We start from the raw sequence: 20,063 nt of genomic DNA on the forward strand, positions 1-20,063 counted from the left end.
CAAAAAGCAAGGAAAACTGGTTTTAAACACATCCTAACTGCTCTGACAATGGATGCTAGATTGGCCTAAAATGAGTCAGGCTGTTTGAAAGTGTTGCTTAAAAGAAACATTACCTACATGCTGCTTTTTAAAAACAGTTTTAAACCCTGGGTGGCAGCAGAAGGAAAGCAGTAGATTTCAAAAGCTCCCTAAGATTATGTCTATACTGCAGCTGGGAGTGTGCTTCCAAGCTCAGGCAGACAGACACATGCTAGCTCTGTTTGAGCTAGTGCACTAAAAACGCAATGTGGCCAGGGGCAGCATGAACAGCCACTTGGCTAGCCATCCGAGTGCATCCCTGGGGGAGACCAGGTGGGCTAGCCTGAGCCGCTGCTCTCCAGCCACACTGCTATTTTTAGTGCACGAACTTGAGCAGAGCTAGCACGTGTCTCTCTACTTGAGGTGGGAAGCACTTTCCCAGCTACTGTGTAGACCATATTCCCTAATTGAGAGACAAAACCAGTGCTAAGGGCAGTGAGACCCAACAGACTCTTGTGGTGGGTTAAAAGTTTTAAATTGGGTTAAAAAAATGAATGCATCAGGGCGAGCAGAGGGGAGGGTAAGGAAGGGACTGTGCTCTTTTCAGTGCTCTGCTGGCCAAAACATTGAGTGACATTATACTTGGGTGTGAAATGATGTATAAACAAGTAAAAATCCATGAGAGGATTTACAATTCCATTTAAGTAGTGGGATGAGAATATGGGGGTAAGAATGTGCATGTGTGTGTGGGTGGGGATTCTCTCTTAAGGTCACAAAACTCAGGCATGTTTTCACCCAGGGAAATCCTGAATGGCATGAGGACATTATTTGTTCTGAAAACCTGTAGAACGTGAGAAAGCTGAAAAATATTTTTTGGGACCTTTCAAAATCAAACCCTCACTCCTATAGGTGTGACAGGTGTCTTTTAGAGAACATTTTGCACAAAACACCCCCTCAAGCTCTAGAAAAAACAGTTATATAAATAGATTGTTTACCTCTTCATCTCTTGGTTTGAAGTTGCACAAAAGTAGAAAATCTTGTTTCCGGTTTGAGGCATGCATTTAAACACAAATGGTTTACCCGGGCTGCTGTCAACACCAATTTCTGCACCTTCTAACTTTGTTACATCTAGAGGTTTGCACTTTCCTTCATCCTGTAATTGATGAGATAAAGGTGAAGGAAGTTTTGCCAGGTCTGCAGAGCACAATCTTGGGAAACTGTTTCCTGAAATATGAAAACTGTCACTTTCCCAGGGCCTGGGATAAACTAACGGAGACATTTCCAAATAGAAGTTTGGTGTCAAACTGACATTTGTGCCTCTGAAAATATTCCCCTAATTTTCATGTATTGTGGCAGCTGAAGGTTCCAAAAAACCTTCCCTGTAGATTCACTCAAGACAAAATTTTCAAACGTGGCCTCTAAATTTGCCCCTGCAATTTTGCTCTCGCAACTGTTTTTGCTTCAGCAAAATGTGTTTGCACATCTTCCAATTTTTGGGGGCACAACAGTAATTTTAAAAAGCATCTTCATAGGTGATTTAGGAGCACAGGGCTCTTTGAAAGCCAGTGTGGCTTGTCCCCTTACGTTATTTCTGCATCTTTGAAACTCTAACGGTGCAGATCTGAGGTACCAAATTCTTGCACTCTCAAAATCGTGTGCATAAATTAAAAGGCTAGATTGCCGTGCTTTTGAAAATGTGGCCCTTAATGTCAATCTCTAAGTCAGTAGTTTTCCCCATTAGCATCAGACTACTTTCAAGAGAGCCCATTTCAAAGTCTTTTGGAGAGTGTTTTAAACCGCTTTGCTTTTTAACTATTACTGGAGCACTGGCAATTGCATCAGATTTGCCAGCGGCAAAATGGAAGCTGACAGTTACTTTTGGGAAACATGAGAAGCATTAGTGCTATTAGCATAATGCTCAAATAATGGGATTGTATAAACTAAAAATGCATGAATTATAATGAAATTGCATGACCTTTATCAATAAGGGAAAATTATTCAAAAACCACAGAAACTGCTTAATGTTGCATCTGAAAAATATACACTCAAACAAATTCTGGCATGCACAAAATATCCAGCTGTGTGTGTAAAATGAGTATTTGTGCATGTAATAATCTCTGGGCACATGTGATTACTCATTTGCACCTGTGCATGCCTTTTTCTCCAGGAGTAAAATAACCACCTAATTTTGAAAAGTAGAATCTAAAAGCACACTCGTAAGCACATTTTCCAAATCCTTGTGCTTTTTTCCCTCTCTTTCATAGCATCCAAAGTCAAAGCCAATACAATATCTGAAAGGCATTCCCAACAGTCAGTGCTGTGTGACCTACTTTATAAATAATACTTTCAATCACAAAAAACACACTGAAATATCAGCATAACTGAACGATATGTTCAGGCTCCAAACCTCGCCCCTGAATAAGCAGTCTTTGCACAAGGAGTTCCACAGGAGTCAGGGTGATGGAATTCTGACTTCAGCTCATGGTTTGTGTCCCGTATTCCAGCCCACAGGCTAATGGTATATGGAACCGCTGTGGTAGTGGGGGATAGGCCATAGGACCCATACAGTGGCAGATTCACACTATCCCTCCTCCAACTCCTTTTCTGTGCTATCATAGTGAGCCCATGCAGAACTCCTTCTCGCTCTCAGGTGTATGTCCCCTTTTATGGAACCTCAATGGCTGGCTCCCAAGCAATCATTTTCACTCCCTTTCAGCTTTATGTGCCCATAAAGCGGGTGGGTCAGATCTGGGGTTTACGCTTCAAAGTAAGATCAAATGTCCTTTGTTACCTCCTAGTTCTGTTTTTGATTAGCCTAGTCCTCCAGCACACGAGTTTTACTGTGACGGTTTCCTTCAACAGTAACCGTAGCATGACTATGCCTCTTTTGTGGCAAATTCATCTTGCCACCGAAGGCACCAATGGCTTATTGTTAGAAAAATATCTTGATATCAGACATCAACCATACCTGGGCCTGGAATTGACCCATTGATGCTTACTGCGGCTGTGACACATAAACATAACTGTGGCTATGACACATTAACATAACTCTACTGGTAGGTAGAGGTGGAAGTTAAAGGTTCTACTGTTTGTGTTTCATTGCTAGTGGCACAGATTTTATTGAGTTTGTGGAGGGGGAAAATTGTACGGGTCTGAGATTTATGTTCATTCCATTAAGTAGCCAAGACTTGGAAACAGCTCTCTGCAGACCACCAGCAAATGTTCCATGGAACACTAATCCTCCACAGAACACAGCTTGGGGTCCTCTGGGTATAGGGCAGAATGTGTATTCCATGACGCAGCTGAAATAACCCCTCTTGTGGTTATTTTTTCTTAGTTGGCCTGAGTTTTGAGGGAACCATTTCGCCAAAAAATGAAAGCCTTTAGCAAAGTGTATCAGTCAGTAAAAGCAAAGGCTTATTTGAGTCTTAGAAAGAGACCAGTAAAAAAAGATGGACGTGTGTATCTAACACTTCATTGAATTAATTGGTCAGTAATATAGAGTGCACAGCTATATGTTCTCGAACCTATTTTATTTGATGTAAATACATCCAGTGAGTAAATGACATGCAGAGCATTTTCCAAGTGATTTGCTATGATCAAAGGATTTTGTTTGAATAGAGTCAAATTTACTATTCTAGTTAAGCTGCTTTGTGTAAGAAAAGGAAAGAACTGGAGAGCTATATGAGCACATTTCACTCCATCTGCAGCAAGTGAACTCAAAATCAACAAAAGGGATAAAAAAGAAAAGATTAAAAATAAGCTATTCAAGAGAAGGCAAATCCTGAGGAGATGGTGCAAAAATAACTTTACAGAGAAAGAAATCGAGTCCTAGAAAATAAAATATGAAAGGGAATCTGAAATGCAGTCAAAAAATTAAACAGCATTAGAAAAAGGGAAAGCGAGGGACTGGGTGGCTCAGGAGACTAGCAATGAGAAATGTAGGCAGTCATCTCCAGGTCACTGGATCAGATTTGGCTTAGTGGCAATTGGAAAGTACCTTTGCCTGTCATCTCCTCCTAAGTGTCCTCTCATTTTCTGAAACTCAACATGTCAGGAACTGAACTCTTCTTTCCTCCTCAACCATCACCCTTCCCCTCTTTCCCATTATAATTTACAACTCCCACCTAGTTCTCCACCTTGGGATCAGCTTTGACTTCTCCTTATTTTTTTTCCAATTTCTGGAGTCTCTCGCTGACTCCTGTTGCTGCTCCCGGTATAACATCTCTAAAATCAGTCCCTTCTTCTTTGCCTTTGCTGTCTAAAATTTGGATTTGCATCTCAATAATTTCTTGGCTGTAGACTCCTCCTCTCTCACCTCCTTTTATCTCTCCTCTATAGGGTGGGGCACACTTGCTGGGAGAGCACGAGAGCTATGTTTCCTGTCAATAAATAAAAGACTTTAGTCTTCAGAGCTGTACGCGTGGCACCTTTCACAAATATTAATTTAATGTAAAAATACTTAATTTTTGAAAACAATGGACATCTAAAAAGAGGAATAAATCTGAGTGAGAGGAAAAATACCTGAGACAGGCCAGAAAAAAAAAAAAAAAAAAAAAAAAAAAAAAAAAAAGAAAAAAAGTGAAAAAGTATTTCCAGTTTTCAATCTCCCATGTATACCACATATGAACCATAGGTGCTGCGGTCCTTTTGCTGCTATTTTTCATGAGGTCTCTGTGTAGCATCAGCAAAAGTTAACTAATGAAAACACTGTTGATTGTTTAGGTTTCCTGTAAGGGTCAACTGCAGGATGCATTACCTCATAAGAAGTAATCAGCATTTTACAAGATCAGGCCCCATAGGAGGAACAATCAATGGACAGCATTTGGGACAGTCTGAATCAGGACAAGTTATGGATTCGTGTGTGTGACTAGGTCTCTGGGTAAGAGCATACAACCTGCTGGTCTGCCAAATGCAACTTATGCATCACATCAGTGAACAGTATTTTTTTATTTATCAATGAGAGGAATTCAGAGGAAATGGAGGAGACCCAGGTGTCAGTAGCTTTTTAAACATAAATTGATAAATATGTCCTGTAGCAGTGGGAGGCATGAAAGGTGCACAGAAGAAATCAGATTGTATGCGGTCTGTAAACAATGTGGCAGCTCCCTGACTGTGATGATAAAGCTCTGAGCAAGAATAAAGAACAAATACAAGTGGTATCTCTACAAGCAATGGCTCAGACCTAAATCTATTTATAGCTAAGCCTTTTATATAAAGAGCTTATGCTTAGCAATGAATACCCCAGGCCTGTATAAGAGAACAAAGGACTGGATATTTGTCAGACTGAAATGCTGTGAAAGGTCCACACACAGTAGGCAGAAGATTTCTTTCTTGTTACAATAATTGGAATCTGAATATACAAAAAAAAAAATAGGATAATTTAAAGGACTCTCTCTCATTCTGATGCTGTATTGAGTGTATGTGCAATCAACAGAGAGCATGTACCATATTGTCTGATTTTCAGATTTCTACAATTGTACAAACCTGTCATCTCTGTAATGCACAGTCCCAAAATGAAGAGGTGAGGTGGAGGCTGGTTTGGCACTTTGGAAAGTAGAGTGCTACCTACATTAAAGCTATCTGAAAATTGCTCTGTCCAATTAGGAAGTGTTTTCACTTTAGCTTTATTATTTCTAACTGCGTAATTTCCCCCTGTTCTGTACAGCATGGGAATGAAGTGATGTGTCAAACTCAGATATAAACAAAGCAGAAGAAAGGGGACCTGCATTCATTTGGTCAGAGGCATGTGTCTGTCTGTGTGTAAATTACTGATGTTGAGCATTGTTTGGACCAACAAGAAACAGAAATTGGATGCTTTCAAAGTATTCTGAACAAGAAAGATGTTGGGAGAGCAAATCTACTAACACAGGCATCCCGTAATAAAGACAGCTGCACACTGGCTAGCAACAACCATCCAAGAAACAAAGCAAAACCATTCCACTGAAGAAACCACCATGAATGAGGGAGAGACCTAGATTAGGGTCCTCTTGGTTGGAACAGGTGCTTTATAACTATCTATATGGCATCTAGCTACCACAGAGTTCAATGCATTAAATATATCTTATGTAGGGAAGAGAAAGATTGAACTACTGAGATGGATTGGCATAGGCTTTGTAATAGAGACAGACATGATACAACATCTTTCACTCAGGCAAGGTGATGTAATACTTGTTTATTAGACTGGGCTCTAATCACCTTTATTGGCTGGAAGGAAATTCTGTTGTTGTGAAATGCACAATCCACTCTTTCCGCTCACCACCCCCCCCCCCAATACTCAAGCTGTCACTCAGTCACCCTGTGCCTCAGGGCTTCCTACAGGCACTAAACCTGGGAGCCTACAAAATGCAATTTTTAAAAAAAATGTGCTATATATAGCCATGGTGACTGATACAAAGTGTATTGTCTTCCTCTTCACTGAGATACTGGGAGTTCAGAGAGACTGCAGGTTTCTCTGTAGCATGTTTCAGAATATTACAACTGTGAAAGAAATATATGGAAGGCCAGAATTGTGAGGCTTGGGCTGCATGTGCCGGAGGATTTAAATGGAAGAGTGGTATCAGTTTTTATTCCTCTGTTTCCATCTTCACTCATGCCCTGGCCCTCCCTAGATCATAGAATTATAGAAATGTATATAGGGCTCAAGAAGTCATCTAATCCAACCCCCCACGCTGAGGCAGGATTAAATATATTTAGACCATCCCTAACAGTATGGATGCTGGGGGTGCTGCAGCACCCCCTGGCTTGAAGTGGTTTCCATCATATACAGGGTTTACAATTTGGTTCAATGGTTCTCAGCACCTCCACTATAAAAATTGTTCCAGCACCCCGGTCTGTCCAACCTGTTCTTAAAAATCTCCAGTGACAGAGATTCCACAACCTCCCTAGGTAACCTATTCCACAGCTGAACTATCCTTATAGTTACCTTTTTTTCTTAATATCAAATCTAAATCTCCCTTGCTGCAAACTAAGCCAATTACCTCTTTTCCTACCTATGCCACTTATCTTTAAATCATCTCCAAAATTTGTCCCTTTGTTCCAGTCGCAACCAAGACATTAATCCATGTTTTGGTAATTTCCTAGCCTAATTAAAAAAGCCTCCTTCTCTCCACTGTCCATTCTGTCAATTTTCCCACCTCCAGTCCATCCAAAATGTTGCCATCAAGATCATCTTCCATATTTTAAAAAGTCTGATTACGAAGTTCCACACCATTCTGAACTGGTGGCATTGAGAAAGCAGATGGAATAAATGAAAAGGTAATACAGTATGAGCAAGTGAAGGGCACTAACTCACTCTGGACTATAATTCAAGTGGTCTGTAATTTCTGGAAATGCCAATTAGTTTCTTCTGGAGACATATATAAGTGCCACACTTTCACATTTGAGGATGGTCATCTTTGTATCTCCCAGTATACTACAGTTTTAATTTGTTTTAGTTCAGTCTCCATTTCAATTATCTGCCTGTCTCTCTCTCTCTTTTACTATATGTGCTGTTGGTAAAACTCTAGGCAGTAGATATTAAGGACATATCAAGACACTATAGATTAGTGTTTTAAGTTCTCCATTTTTTTAAATACTTGTTTTTTGTTGGTTTCTCGAAATCCTATAAAGTCCACTCTTTTTCTTTCTAGAATCATGGCGCCACATGCTGTATTTTCTTTTAATCTTTTTTATTCTGTGACAAATTGATTATAAACCCCAAATTGTCAAAGTCTTGAATTTGGAAGTTCAAGTAAATTCTTGTATGATCCTCCATCAACATTGTGTTTGTATACAACTCCAGTGTGTTGAGCTTCTTGTATAATAAATAATTGGAATGACTTCTTCAAATCTGTGAGATCTGTACTCTATTGTTGGTAGAAACCAAACACATTTCCATGATGGGGAAGAAGAATTCCATCACATCACTTACCCAGGGAATCAAAAATACTGTGTACGTAGTTCATTAACAAAAACATACCAGCTATAAATAGAGGAATACAGATTCCACAGACTTAACATCCTTTGGGATATCTGTGGGTTAATTTGTGCCTAGTACAGTGGGGGAAGAGAGAGTTTAAGGGTCAGATTTGCAGAGGTTTTTAGGTGCCTAAAGATGCAGATAGAAGCCCAGAGAGATTTTAAAAAGCACCCAGGTGCCTAACTTCCCAGGGGAAGGAACTGGAAGCAATGGATCAGATTCTCAGCATAAATAATTGTAGCTCCATTGAAGCCAATGGAGCTGCAGCAATTTATGCTGAGCATCTGGCCCAATGTTCCTACTCTGACCCTGATACTGCAAACATGCCCATGAGTAGTCCCTGCTGAATCCAATGAGATTACCACTTGTATAAAGCTACTCATATACATAATTGCTTGCAGAATGTAGGCCAGTGACATCATCTCTCTGAAGGGAAGACAAAATGGCCTTGCAGGCAATGTGACTGAAATCTATTGCAATACATATCATTTCACAAATGTGTGATAGGCGAGAATAAGTCTTCAACAACAACCATATGGGCAAATTATTAAATAAACAACTGCATAAACATCAGGGCAATTAGTTTAACTGGTTTTTTTTAAAAAATTCCGTGGGATAGAAAAGCAAATTTCAGGTTGGATAACTTCAGTATTTGACCCACATGCCCGTAAAATAGAGCTGAAGGAGGACATCCCTCCACCTCTCAGTGTTTGCTGATATGAACTAAAACAAGAGCTGAGCTCAAAAATGCAATCTGTACCCCATCTGGTGTAAACAGAGGATCCGATTCTCTTCTCACTTACCCTGCTGTAAATCTGGAGTAAACTAGTTGAGGTCAGAGGAATTACATCAATGTAAAACTTATATTTTTGTGATCAGAACCTGGCCCTAGCTATACTTAGAAATTGGTAAATCCAACTAATTTGTTGGAAGGAGATATGCAAATAGGCCCCAGAAAGTACTTTTGTCCTCTGTGTATTATTTTAAAGAATTTTTACATCCACTAAGTGGAAGAATCTGTCTTCATCAGTGAGCTGAGGCTGGGGACATAATGTTTCATGCTTTATCTTATAGTTGACATGGACATATAACTCTTGAGTAAAAATGAGAGCATAATTTGTAATTCTCTTGGAAAAGAGAGAGGGATGAGCCAGATCTATCTATTGTTCTTCCCTTCTCCTGGCAGAAATAATACCCAGAAGAAATTACACTGCCAAAAGGCCTTATTCAGATCCCATTGACTTCATTTAGAAACTGGATCTATCAAAAAGTGAAGAAGTGCATTAGGAAGGCCAGATTGAAAAGGTACCTATGTTAAGAGCTCTTCAAAGGACCATCAGACCACAAGAAGCAGTTGAGAGGGCTTCATGTTTTTTAGGTGTTTAAAAATAGTTTAAATAAATAAGTATTGCAACATCGTACTTTAAGGTGTTCTTTGGAGTAAAGAAAAAGAGGTACCGCTGATGGTTGACAAGAACTGTATGAACTGATGCAGCATGTGTCCCTATGGTATGAAGACTGCTAAGGCAAGAAGATGAATAATAATTATTAATACAAAACATTTATGCAGTGCTCTAGATTTACATACCCTTTACCAACACAGATAAAAGCATGTTTCCTGTCCCAAACAGCCTACAATCTAAACATAAGGTTTGGATTATTCAGATAAACATTTTCTTTGAGGCAATAAACAAGGCAGGGAGGGTTCTGAAAAAAGCAACATTCTTTAAAATAAATCAGGTGGTTAGAGGAAAAATATGGAGTCTTTATGCGGTCAAATGCAAATGACAGTAACAATGAGGTACACTTTCTTGTCACTAGCTCATGTTAGTTAGAACTCTACCTGATGGAGCTCCCAAGGAGTACTGAGTAGCTGGTTGAGTGAGAAAAGAAGATTGTGCAGAAGACATGACTACAGTTCCTTTAGTTCCAAAGGGTAGAGATGGGTGAACTGGTTTGGATGAAATAAGAAACTCTCCACATAAAAAAAACCTGTAACCCAATAACAGTACTTAACTCAGTCCAATCCTGGTGAGGGTTTTGATATGGTTTGATACTTTCTTTGTTTGAGGCCAGAAGAAATGATTGGAGGAAGGCTGAGATATTTCTGGATATTTACTGCTGTATTTGGCACTGGTGTGGAATACTGTTCAAAAGTTCAAGAGACACAGTTCAAGAAAGATGTTGATAAATTGGAGAGGGTTCAGAGAAGAGCCTCTAGAATGATTAAAGGATTAGAAAACCTGCCTTATACTGATAGACTCAAGGAACTCAATCTATTTATCTTAACAAAGATCAAGTTAAGGGGTGACTTGATTACAGTCTCTAAATATCTACATGGGAAAGAAATATTTAATAATGAACTCTTCAGTCTAGCAGAGTATAATGTGACCTAATGGCTGTAAACTGAAGCTAGACAAATTCAGACTGAAAATAAGGCATCAATTTTTGACTGTGAGGGTAATTAACCATTAAAACCATTTACCAAGGGTTGTGGTGGATTCTCCATCACTGAGAATTTTTAAATCAAGATTGGATGTTTTTCTAAAAATATGCTCTACAGATTATTTTTGGAAAGTTCTTATGGGTTGTGTTACACTGGGGGTCTGATTAGATGATCACAATTGTCCCTTCTGGCCTACAGGTCATTGAGTGACGGGGCAATGGGGAGGGAAGACATCCTCCCTCCCCCAAGAGCTAGAGAGGGCCTACCATGCTGTTGCCCTGCCCTGCTAGATTATTATTATTATTTCCATTGTGATGGCTTCTGGAGACCCCAGTCAGGAGAGAGGCCCCATTGTGCTAGTAGCTGTACAAACACATAGCTTGACACCCTTCCCCCAAGAGGTAAGAATCTATTATGCAACAAGCAAGGATAACAAAAGAACAGGGGCTCATGAGATGGTTAACAAAATAAGATCATGCAGTTACATAGGTGAGCTATGTGTACAGTTTGATGGGTCTGAATGATTTAGAAGTTTTTTGTTTTATTAATAATTAAATAAAGTCTGCTAGCTCCAATTGCCCTCCAGTGTAACCATTACTAGTTGGTTCGTGTTTGATAGGAATCTCAGTGGAGGTGGAGAAAAAGGCCTATCAGGTTGCCTACTGACAATGCCAGGAGAAAGAAGGTACAGCAGGCTCTCCCTGCAATTGTCAGAGGGGGTAGCAGGCTGCTATAGCTCACTACCAAGAAAGCAGAATCACATAGGAGGAGCCATTGCCTCTTGGGGAAAGGAGTTTTGTGGGGAGGAGGGCTGCAGGACCTTCCAAGGCTGGGATTGTTCAAATGATTATCCAAGCTACAAAAATTAAACCTGGACTCAGACCTTTTCCCCCTCTGTGAGGTTTGTTCAACTTTCTACACCGAGAATCCTACTTTATATGCAAACTCCATAAGGATGGTGACTGAAGGGTTGTTGCTCCCTTAGTGTAACTACCAGAAGTTAATCAGTACTGAATGGAGAAATGAGTCCTTTCTAGAGCGGTGGCAGCAAAGAGTGGGTGGTTGACTCTGAATCTGATCAGTTTCCAATATGAATTTTCAGTGAAAATAAAAATAAACTCTATCTCGAGATATTTCAGGAAGCCCATCCTTTTTTCTTAGAAGCATAGAATCCTAGAAGATTATGGTTGGAAGAGACCTCAGGAGGTCATATCTAGTCCAACCCCCTGCTCAAAGCAGGAACATCCACAACTAAATCTTCCCATCATCTTATACTTGTGTTTTGAATGTGAGTTCTTGTATCTATGGTGAAAATTTTGAAAAATGAATTTTTTTTTGCAAAAAATGCCTGCTTTCCATGGAAATTTTTTATTTTTTGTCCAAAAAAGAATACCTGAACACCAAAATATTTCAGTTTGAATATGCTACCATGGTACCTCATGGGAGTTGTAGTTTGGTTTCCTCATGTCTCCATTCTCCTCTATGGGCTGTGCTCCTCAGCTGAACTATATCTTCCATTATGCACCATAGCCTCTGCTCAACAAGAGGAGAGACAGTGGTGCATTATGGGAGATGTAGTCTAACCCTGAAGCCTAACCTATTCAAATGGAAGCAGGAGGTACCACAGCAGCATTTCTGAATCAAAATATTTTGATTTCCCCCCACCCCTCGAAAAGGAGAAATTTCCACAGAAATCACTTCCATTTTCTGTCTAGGCCTAATATTAATGTAAAAAATGGCTAAACAGTGTCGTAGACATGCAACATCTTCTGCTACTGTAAGGACAGGTATCAAGTTACTATTGCAACTAGGGTGACCAGGTATCCGGTTTTCGACCGGACCACCCGGTTGAAAAGGGATCCTGGCGGCTCCAGTCAGCACCACTGACCGGGCCGTTGACTGTCCGGTTGGTGGTGCCGCGCAGCGGTGCTAGCAGGCTCCCTGCTAGCATCTACGCTGTGCGGCTCCCAGGAAGCAGCCGGCATGTCCCCACTCCAGCTCCTAGGCGTAGGGTCAGCCAGGGGGCTCTGCACGCTGCCCCCGCCCCAAGTGCCACCCCCAGTGCTCCCATTGGCTGGGAACTGCAGCCAATGGGAGCTGCGGGAGCAGCACCTGTGGATGGGGCAGCGCGCAGAGCTGCCTGGCCCCGCCTCCACATAGGAGCTAGAGGGGTGACATGCCGCTGCTTCCGGGAGCTGCTTGAGGAAAGCACCATCTGGAGCCTGCACCCCTGAGTCCCCCGGCTCCCCAACCCCCTGCCCCAGCCCTAATCTCCCTCCCGCCCTCCGAACCCCTCGATCCCAGCCCGGAACCCTCCTTTACCCCACACCCCTCATCCCCAGCCCCACATCAGAGCCTGCACCCCCAGCCAGCACCCTCACACCCCTGCACCCCAACCCCTTGCCCCAGCCCAGAGCCCCCTCCTGCATCCTGAACCCCTCATTTCTGGCCCCACCCCAGAACCTGCACCTCCAGCCCAGAGCCAATACCTCCTTCCACACCCCAACCCCCTGCCTCAGCCTGGAGCTCCCTCCCATACTCCAAACCCCTCGTCTCCACCCCCAGCCCAGAGCCCCCTCGTACACCCCAAATCCCTCATCCCTGGCCCCATCCCATAGCCCGCACCCCCAGGCAGAGCCCTCACCCCCTCTCGCATCCCAGCCCACTTCTTCAGCCTGGAGCCCACTCCTGCACTCTGAACTCCTCATTTCTGGCCCCACCCCAGAGCCTGCACCCCCAGCCAGAGCCCTCACCCCCTCCTGCACCCAAGCCCCGAGCCAGCTCGGTGAAAATGAGCGAGTGAGTGAGGGGGGATGGAGTGAGCGGGGCCTTGGAGTGGAGCCTCAGAGGAGTGGCAGGGCAGGGGGCAGGGCAAGGATGTTCAGTTTTGTGCAAGTAGAAAGTTGGCAACCCTAATTGTAGCTGTGGCTATGCAAATAAGATAACATAGAGTTAATATGCTAATGCTTGTGTTAAGCAGGCCCAACAGAGGCCTGAGCAGAGTCAAGCTGAGATGACAGCTCATGTAGTTAATAGAAGTGATGTGCCCCTCTCTGACCAATCTACCTCCTGAGTGCTAACTAAATGTTACAACTACTGTAAAGGGGCATTTTAGTCCAGTACACAAACTCCATTATAAACCTAGATATACAGTACCAAAATCTGTTCTGAGTCACACCAGTTTATGTTGGAGTAATTCAAATTCTTTATGTAAAAGCATAATAAATATCTGCTGCCAGATGTCACCACATGAAGGTGCAAACTGCACTGGGACCAATGCCCACCAGGAGAATTCAATGTAGGTGGTATTTCTTCCACTGGGGGCTCTCTGGGAGTTCTGCTAGCTAGTGGAGACAGCTGAGGAGATGTGCTGATTCATAGCATTTCTCCATCCCCAATTGCTTTGGCAATATGCCTTCCCTGGCCTGCAATGTACATTTTTTGGCTGGTGGCTGAGGGGTTCTGGTGTTATGTGCTGCTGCATCCCTACTCCCATGGACTGACTTTCCATTACAGGGGCCTATGCCAGGACTATGTTGGTGGAAGCTGGCACAGGCCCTAGAATAAGTTCCCAGAGAAGGCTGTTGAAGCCTAAAGCATAAATTAGTACAAAATGGAGCTAGATTTGTTTCCTTAGAAAAAGGGGATTAAGGGTTGCAATTATGCAAGAGAAAAAACCACCTACACAAGAAGGTACAATTACGATAGACCAATTAAAAGCATATATGTGTGTGGAGCAGTAGGCTTTTTCCTGTTCCTAAAAGTTCTATGCCGTGGGCACAAGTTAGAATGCTGCAAAAGGGACCACAGTTTCTGGGTGATTGCTTATCTGTCTGAAGTTGACATATTAGTTCTACGTAAAGGACATTTTATAAAATATTTGAGAACATTAGGAACAACCGAAAACATGAAGAGTTGAATTCATCCCTGCTTCATTCCAGTTTTATGTCAGTAGTTCTCCAGTGATTTATCATTCAGGAGGTGTGTAACATACATCTGAGAGAGGGTGCACTGGATGGGGGAGAAATGGTAGTAATAGGAAAAGCAACTGAAAGGAGGATGTATGTTAGAGAGTGGGGCCTGCTGTATATTACATCTTCCTATTATTTTCTGCCTGCTATGCCTCTCATTGCACCCCTTACTGTATACATTACACTTACGTTGCACATCCATTGACTGCCAAGTCACTGCGAATTACTCTAATTTATCCCTTGCATCTACTTACAAATATTTTCTGGCCAGCTGACACCATCATTTATGTTATTTGGACTAGAGACCTCCCTGGAAGTTGGGTTTACTCCAGAGTGAGGGATAGATAGATCCTCAGCTGGTGTAACTCAGCATAGCTCCACAGAGCTAAGGCTCTAGCCCTGAATTTGACCCTCATATCTTCCTGCATTTAATTTTGCTTTAAAAGGGGGGGGGGGGAACTAATGCTTGAGCTGGTTGACGTGTATCTTTTTATAAGCTATGAAGTGTTTTACTACAAAAGACCAAAAATAGACACACTTAGAAATCAGTATATTTAATTTTGGAAGCATAACTTTCTGCTCGAGTAACTTTGTTGCAAAGTTACATAAGGGAAGGGACTGGTAACTTGTCATTATATGCAACACCTGCTAAAGTGCCTTGCAAATTGTGCTATAATAGGATTGTGTAACAGATGAATTCAGCTGCTCTTCTAGGCATAGCAACTCTGAAAAATATCCGTTATCAAAATACTCCATCTGCTGGATACAGGTTGAAATGCAACCATTGGAACCTTTAGGAACTGTCCAGCAGTATTTAAAATATGAACTTCTGTTATGGTGGTGCTCAGGGTAAGCAGATTTAAAGGAAAACTGTAATTTATGTTAAAGATTTTTGAATCTCTTCATATAATTACAAAGAAGAAGAAACTTAGAAGCACTCATATATTTATATTTGACACAAACAGTAAGCCACCATCTTGCCAGTCTGCTGATTTAAGCCTAGATTGTGCCATTAAGCCACAGCATGTTAGGGTGCATACAGAGGTCCACACTGCAGTGGAAGTCTTGAGAGAAATTTTGGCCAGTTCAAACATTATCCCTTATGGGGCACCAGCTGGCTTTCTTTTTGGGGAGCATAGTGTTAGCTGTGGCATAAATATTGCGCAGTACCTGTACATCCCAGCCTTGCTGGCCCCTCCACAATTTTGCACTTGTGTGCGGAAGTCCCATACTCATGGCTAATTTTAAAAATATTTATCTCAGTAGGTGGATCTAGAGCTCCTGCACTTCCAAAATTACCATCTCACTTAATGCCTCTCTGAGCCTGTGTTCTGTCTTTGTTCATAACACATTGTAGAACCCTAACCACAAGATAGAATTAGAATCCACCAAAGCCTAACATTGCTATTCTTGAATTAATGTGTTCAAAGGAGTTGCATGGGTGTAAACGAAGGTAGAATTTGGCCATGAGCTTGAAGTGGGGGAGCCTCCTGTTAACATCTATGCAGAAAATACCCATCCAGGTGATAGCAGTCCTAGGTATTAGATGTCAATATATCTGAGCACACTTCCATTACATGTCTGAGTACAACACTGCTGCACCTCTCCGTTGTAAACTATGGCACTGTTTGCTTTCTCATCATACCCTCTTCTCCTTACCTTCTTGTGTTTGTAGTAGTGAAGGCAGCCATCATGTTTCAGCACAAACCATCTCTTCCTCCAGCCCTTCAGTAGCCCTGAGTGAGTTCGCTTGTGCAAATATCCTCGACATGTTGGCCTGGGAGTGTTGGGGCAACGGCTAATGTCTGATCCAACCAAGAGGGTCAAGATATCAGGGCCTGAAATTTTTCATTACAAATATTTGAGAGTGGAGCAGAACTGGAAATAACAATTAAACTAAACTAAAAAGTGTATCCTCCTTCCTTGTAGAAATATAAAACAAGGAATGAACAGAAAAAAAAATCTGAACTCATTTTGTACTGGAGACAGCACGGTACCTTCAGGACCCAGTTTCCAAAGAAGCCCCTGAAGTTAGGCCTGCACATTTTTCATGTGTACCTGTATGTGGTTGCAAAGCCTACATTTGAGGGAAAAAGCTGGTAACTGCATATATACCTGAAGGGGACACTTGTAAGTCCAAATCCAGAGTCCAAATGTGAGTGCACACAGAAATGTTGTGGGTGCAATTTAGGAGGCTCCTGTGAAACTTTAGCCTTTAATCTCTTAAATATGTTCCTTGGGAAATCTTTCTTTGCATGTAGGGGTCCTCCTGGATTGCCACAACTTCTGTATCAACCATCCTCCAGGCTATGGAGTACTGGATATGTGCCCCATGTGCACAGTCCCTGCCCTCCCCCTGCTCCTTAGCTGGCTGATGGGAATTGCTCAAAAGTGATGTTAGACTGCTAGGCTAACTGAAAATATGTTTGCATGATCAGATTCTCCTATGCTATGATACTATTTTACAATAATCATACAATATCTTGATGCTATCAGCACATGCATGTATTTACCCCCAAAGACCTGAAATCCTTATTACACAGATGGAACTTCTAAGCAGCACTGGGACAGACAGCAATCCCTAAAAAAACCTTGAAAGCTATGACTATGACACATTTTCATTTGCAAAATGTTTGCTGTTAAAGCTGCATCTTTTTATGGTGACAGTTGATGTTGGAAATACTGCTGTTAAGCCAAAATTCAGACCATGGGGAGTTTTCTTGGGTGAGTTAAACACCTCCCCCCCCCCCATGAACAGGAATTTATCCAGGAAACAGCTGGCACACTCTTAAATTTAACAGTATGAATCGGTCCTCTATATTTAAAGAGCTTGCTATGTGTCAAGATAATTTTGACACTGTTTTGTAAAAATATTTCAATTTACTGAATTTCCCTTGAGCCCCTATCAAAATCATATGTGGGAGAATTAAAAGGACTACAGCAGATTGACTCTCAACATGCAAACATGGATGTATTTTGGTTTTAGTCACTACTGCTACAGGAAAAATATGAATGACTATTATCACTGACAATTTGTTTCTCCAAAACGCTGTGCCCTGAAGCAACCTTTCTGCTGTCCATTCTAGACCTGGGTCCCCAGTAACAAAGATATTGCTAATGGGTGCATAGAGCCAGACTGTGAATTTCCCCTGTGAGGAAACATCAGACATAAATAGCATATTGGTGTCTCAGAGGCCCCTGTCAGCAGACATCTCTCTTTGAGGCATGAGCCCCAAAAGCAATATCACAGAATGTGCTCTTTGTCACATGACATTTTAGCTCAGATTTTAATGATAGCAGAAGTAGATAATATTAGCATCTAGAGCAAGGAGAAAATTGGGGTCTTTTATCTAAAAGATATCTTTATCTTGTTATCTCATTGTACCATCAGGTTCCAACTCCACTCATATCACACCCCTGATGTCAAACTCAGACACCCATAGACAGTAGAGATAGAATACAAAGTTCGTCTTCTTTCTAAATATTAGGAGAATCAAGCTTGTAGTGTTTTCAAACATCACAGGAATGGAGATTTCAACACTTGTCTGAGCTCCTTTCTGTGATTTGCTACCTCTCTCTCTCATTTTAATTACAGAACGCATTCACTAACAATGAGACATTTGCAAAACATTCTTCTGAAGGGCATAAACAATGCAGACGTAAGAACATAAAAATGACCATATTGGGTCAGACCAATGGTCTATCTAGCCCAGTATCTATTTTATGACAGTAGCTGGTGCCAGAGGCTCCAGAGGGAACAAACAGAACTAGGGCAATTACTGAGTGATCCATCTGCTGTCATCCAGCCTCAGCTTCTGGCAGTCAGAGATTTACGAACCCCCAGAGCATAGGGTTGTGTCCCTGACCATAACAGCCATTGATGGACCTATCCTTAATGAATTTATCTAATTCTTTTTTGAACCCAGTTATACTTTTGGCCTTTACAACATCCCCTGGCAACAAGTTCCACAGGTTGACTGTGTGTTATGTGAAGAAATACTTCCTTTTGTTTGTTTTAAACCTGCGCCTATTAATTTCATTGGGTGACACTTGGTTCTTGTATCATGTGAAGGGGTAAATAACACTTCCTGATTCACTTTCTCCACACCCGTCATGATTTTATAGACCTCTCTCATATCTCTGTTCAGTAGTCTCTTTTCCAAGCTGAACAGCCCCAGTCTTTTTAATCTTTCCTTGTATGGAAGCTGTTCTATACCCCTAATCATTTTTGTTACCCTTCTTTGTACTTTTTCTAATACTAATATATCTTTTTTGAGATGGGGTGATCAGAACTGCATACAGTATTCAAGGTGTGGGTGTACCATGGATTTATATAGTGATATTGCGATATTTTCTGTCTTATTATCTATCCCTTTCCCAATGGTTCCTAACATTCTGTTAGCTTTTTTAATTGCTGCTGCACCTTGAGTGGATGTTTTCAGAGAACTATCCACAATCACTCCAAGTTCTCTTTCTTCAGTGCTAACAGCTAATATAGACCCCTTCATTTTGTGTATATAGTAGGGATTATGTTTTCCAATGTGAATTACTTTGCATTTATTAACTCTAAATTTCATCTGCCATTTTGTTGCTCAGCCACCTGGTTTTGTGAAATCCCTTTGACAGCATACTACCTCCTCGGACAGATCCTTAACTTGTGCCATTTATCTTTTATCCCAATATTTTGTTTGTTTAAACAAAATTATCTGTTTTCAAACAAATATTATAGTCTATTCCAGAAAAGTCCAAAATATGTCATAGCAGCAATATTTTGAAGCAAATTTTTAAAAAATTTTTTAAAATCAGCTTCCCTTTTCTCTCATTCTTTAACTGTGAAGAATTTGTTTGGTAAACTGAGTAAATGAGAATAATTTTGCCTGTTTGTCCATTTCCCATATGTTTTGGCAAGGCCTAGACAAACAAGCGACTCTACACTCAATTTAGAGGGTTGACATCTTAAATTGCTAATTAAGTTTTCTATGGTGTCTATTCACCACTGTACTCTCAGCACTGTACGATGATCCTGTCTCATGGAATTAATGATGAGGTCAAGCTTACCCTTTCTTGCCAGATTTGCAGCTTGTGAATGTGGCATGCTGGTGACGTCGGTTCCATTGACAGCCAACACAATATCCCCCACCTGAAGCCCTGCTTCCTCAGCCGCACTGTCTAGAAGCAAATAGGAACAAAGGATTTTATTTAGGGAAGGTACCACAATGTATATAATTCTGTTACATTAGAAATAGTGTTTGTATTTTGAATTATAAACTTCTCTAATATTTAACAGAAATCTTGTTTCTCTTAAATATGAGGGATTTGACTCCCCTGTATCTGCAGATGTGTATTGCAGTAAGTTCAGCCACTCTTCAACACAATTCTTTTGTCATGTGTTCCCCGAGTTCATGAACATATAGAGACAGATTTTTTTTAAGTGGACTATACCTGGTCTGTAAAGTTTCTATTATGCAAAGGACTCTGTGAAGATGCGGGGATCTATCTGTGCTGAGTTCCTTGGAGAGCCTAATTTTGTACCCCTAAAGTCCAAAGCCTGTCTCCCTGATATGTATCCATGAAAGCTATCTGCATATGCTAATCTGTATTTTTACAGGTGGAAAATCTTGGGCATACAATATTGGGCACACAAATTTTAAGGCTCTTTTGAAAGCGC

At 41.3% G+C, this 20,063-nt stretch overlaps 1 protein-coding gene across 2 annotated transcripts in view; it reads right to left on the reverse strand.

Moving 5' to 3' along the window:
• The window catches only part of LOC112104333, a 52,610-nt gene that overhangs the window by 9,500 nt on the left and 23,047 nt on the right, over positions 1-20,063 (reverse strand). The window contains exons 6-8 of one of the 2 annotated variants that reach the window (XM_024196603.3): positions 19,454-19,564; positions 16,055-16,233; positions 1,014-1,171 (exon numbers count right to left, since the gene is read on the reverse strand). In XM_024196603.3, the coding sequence (XP_024052371.1) occupies positions 1,014-1,171; positions 16,055-16,233; positions 19,454-19,564 (448 nt within the window). Of the gene's footprint in view, positions 1-1,013; positions 1,172-4,329; positions 4,401-16,054; positions 16,234-19,453; positions 19,565-20,063 lie in introns of those variants that run through there. The other variant, XM_024196604.1, reaches the window with a different exon arrangement.

Source organism: Terrapene carolina, unplaced genomic scaffold, assembly GCF_002925995.2.
Source record: "Terrapene carolina triunguis isolate 2854851 unplaced genomic scaffold, T_m_triunguis-2.0 Scaffold69, whole genome shotgun sequence".
In the NCBI taxonomy this organism is placed as follows: Eukaryota; Metazoa; Chordata; order Testudines; family Emydidae; genus Terrapene; species Terrapene triunguis.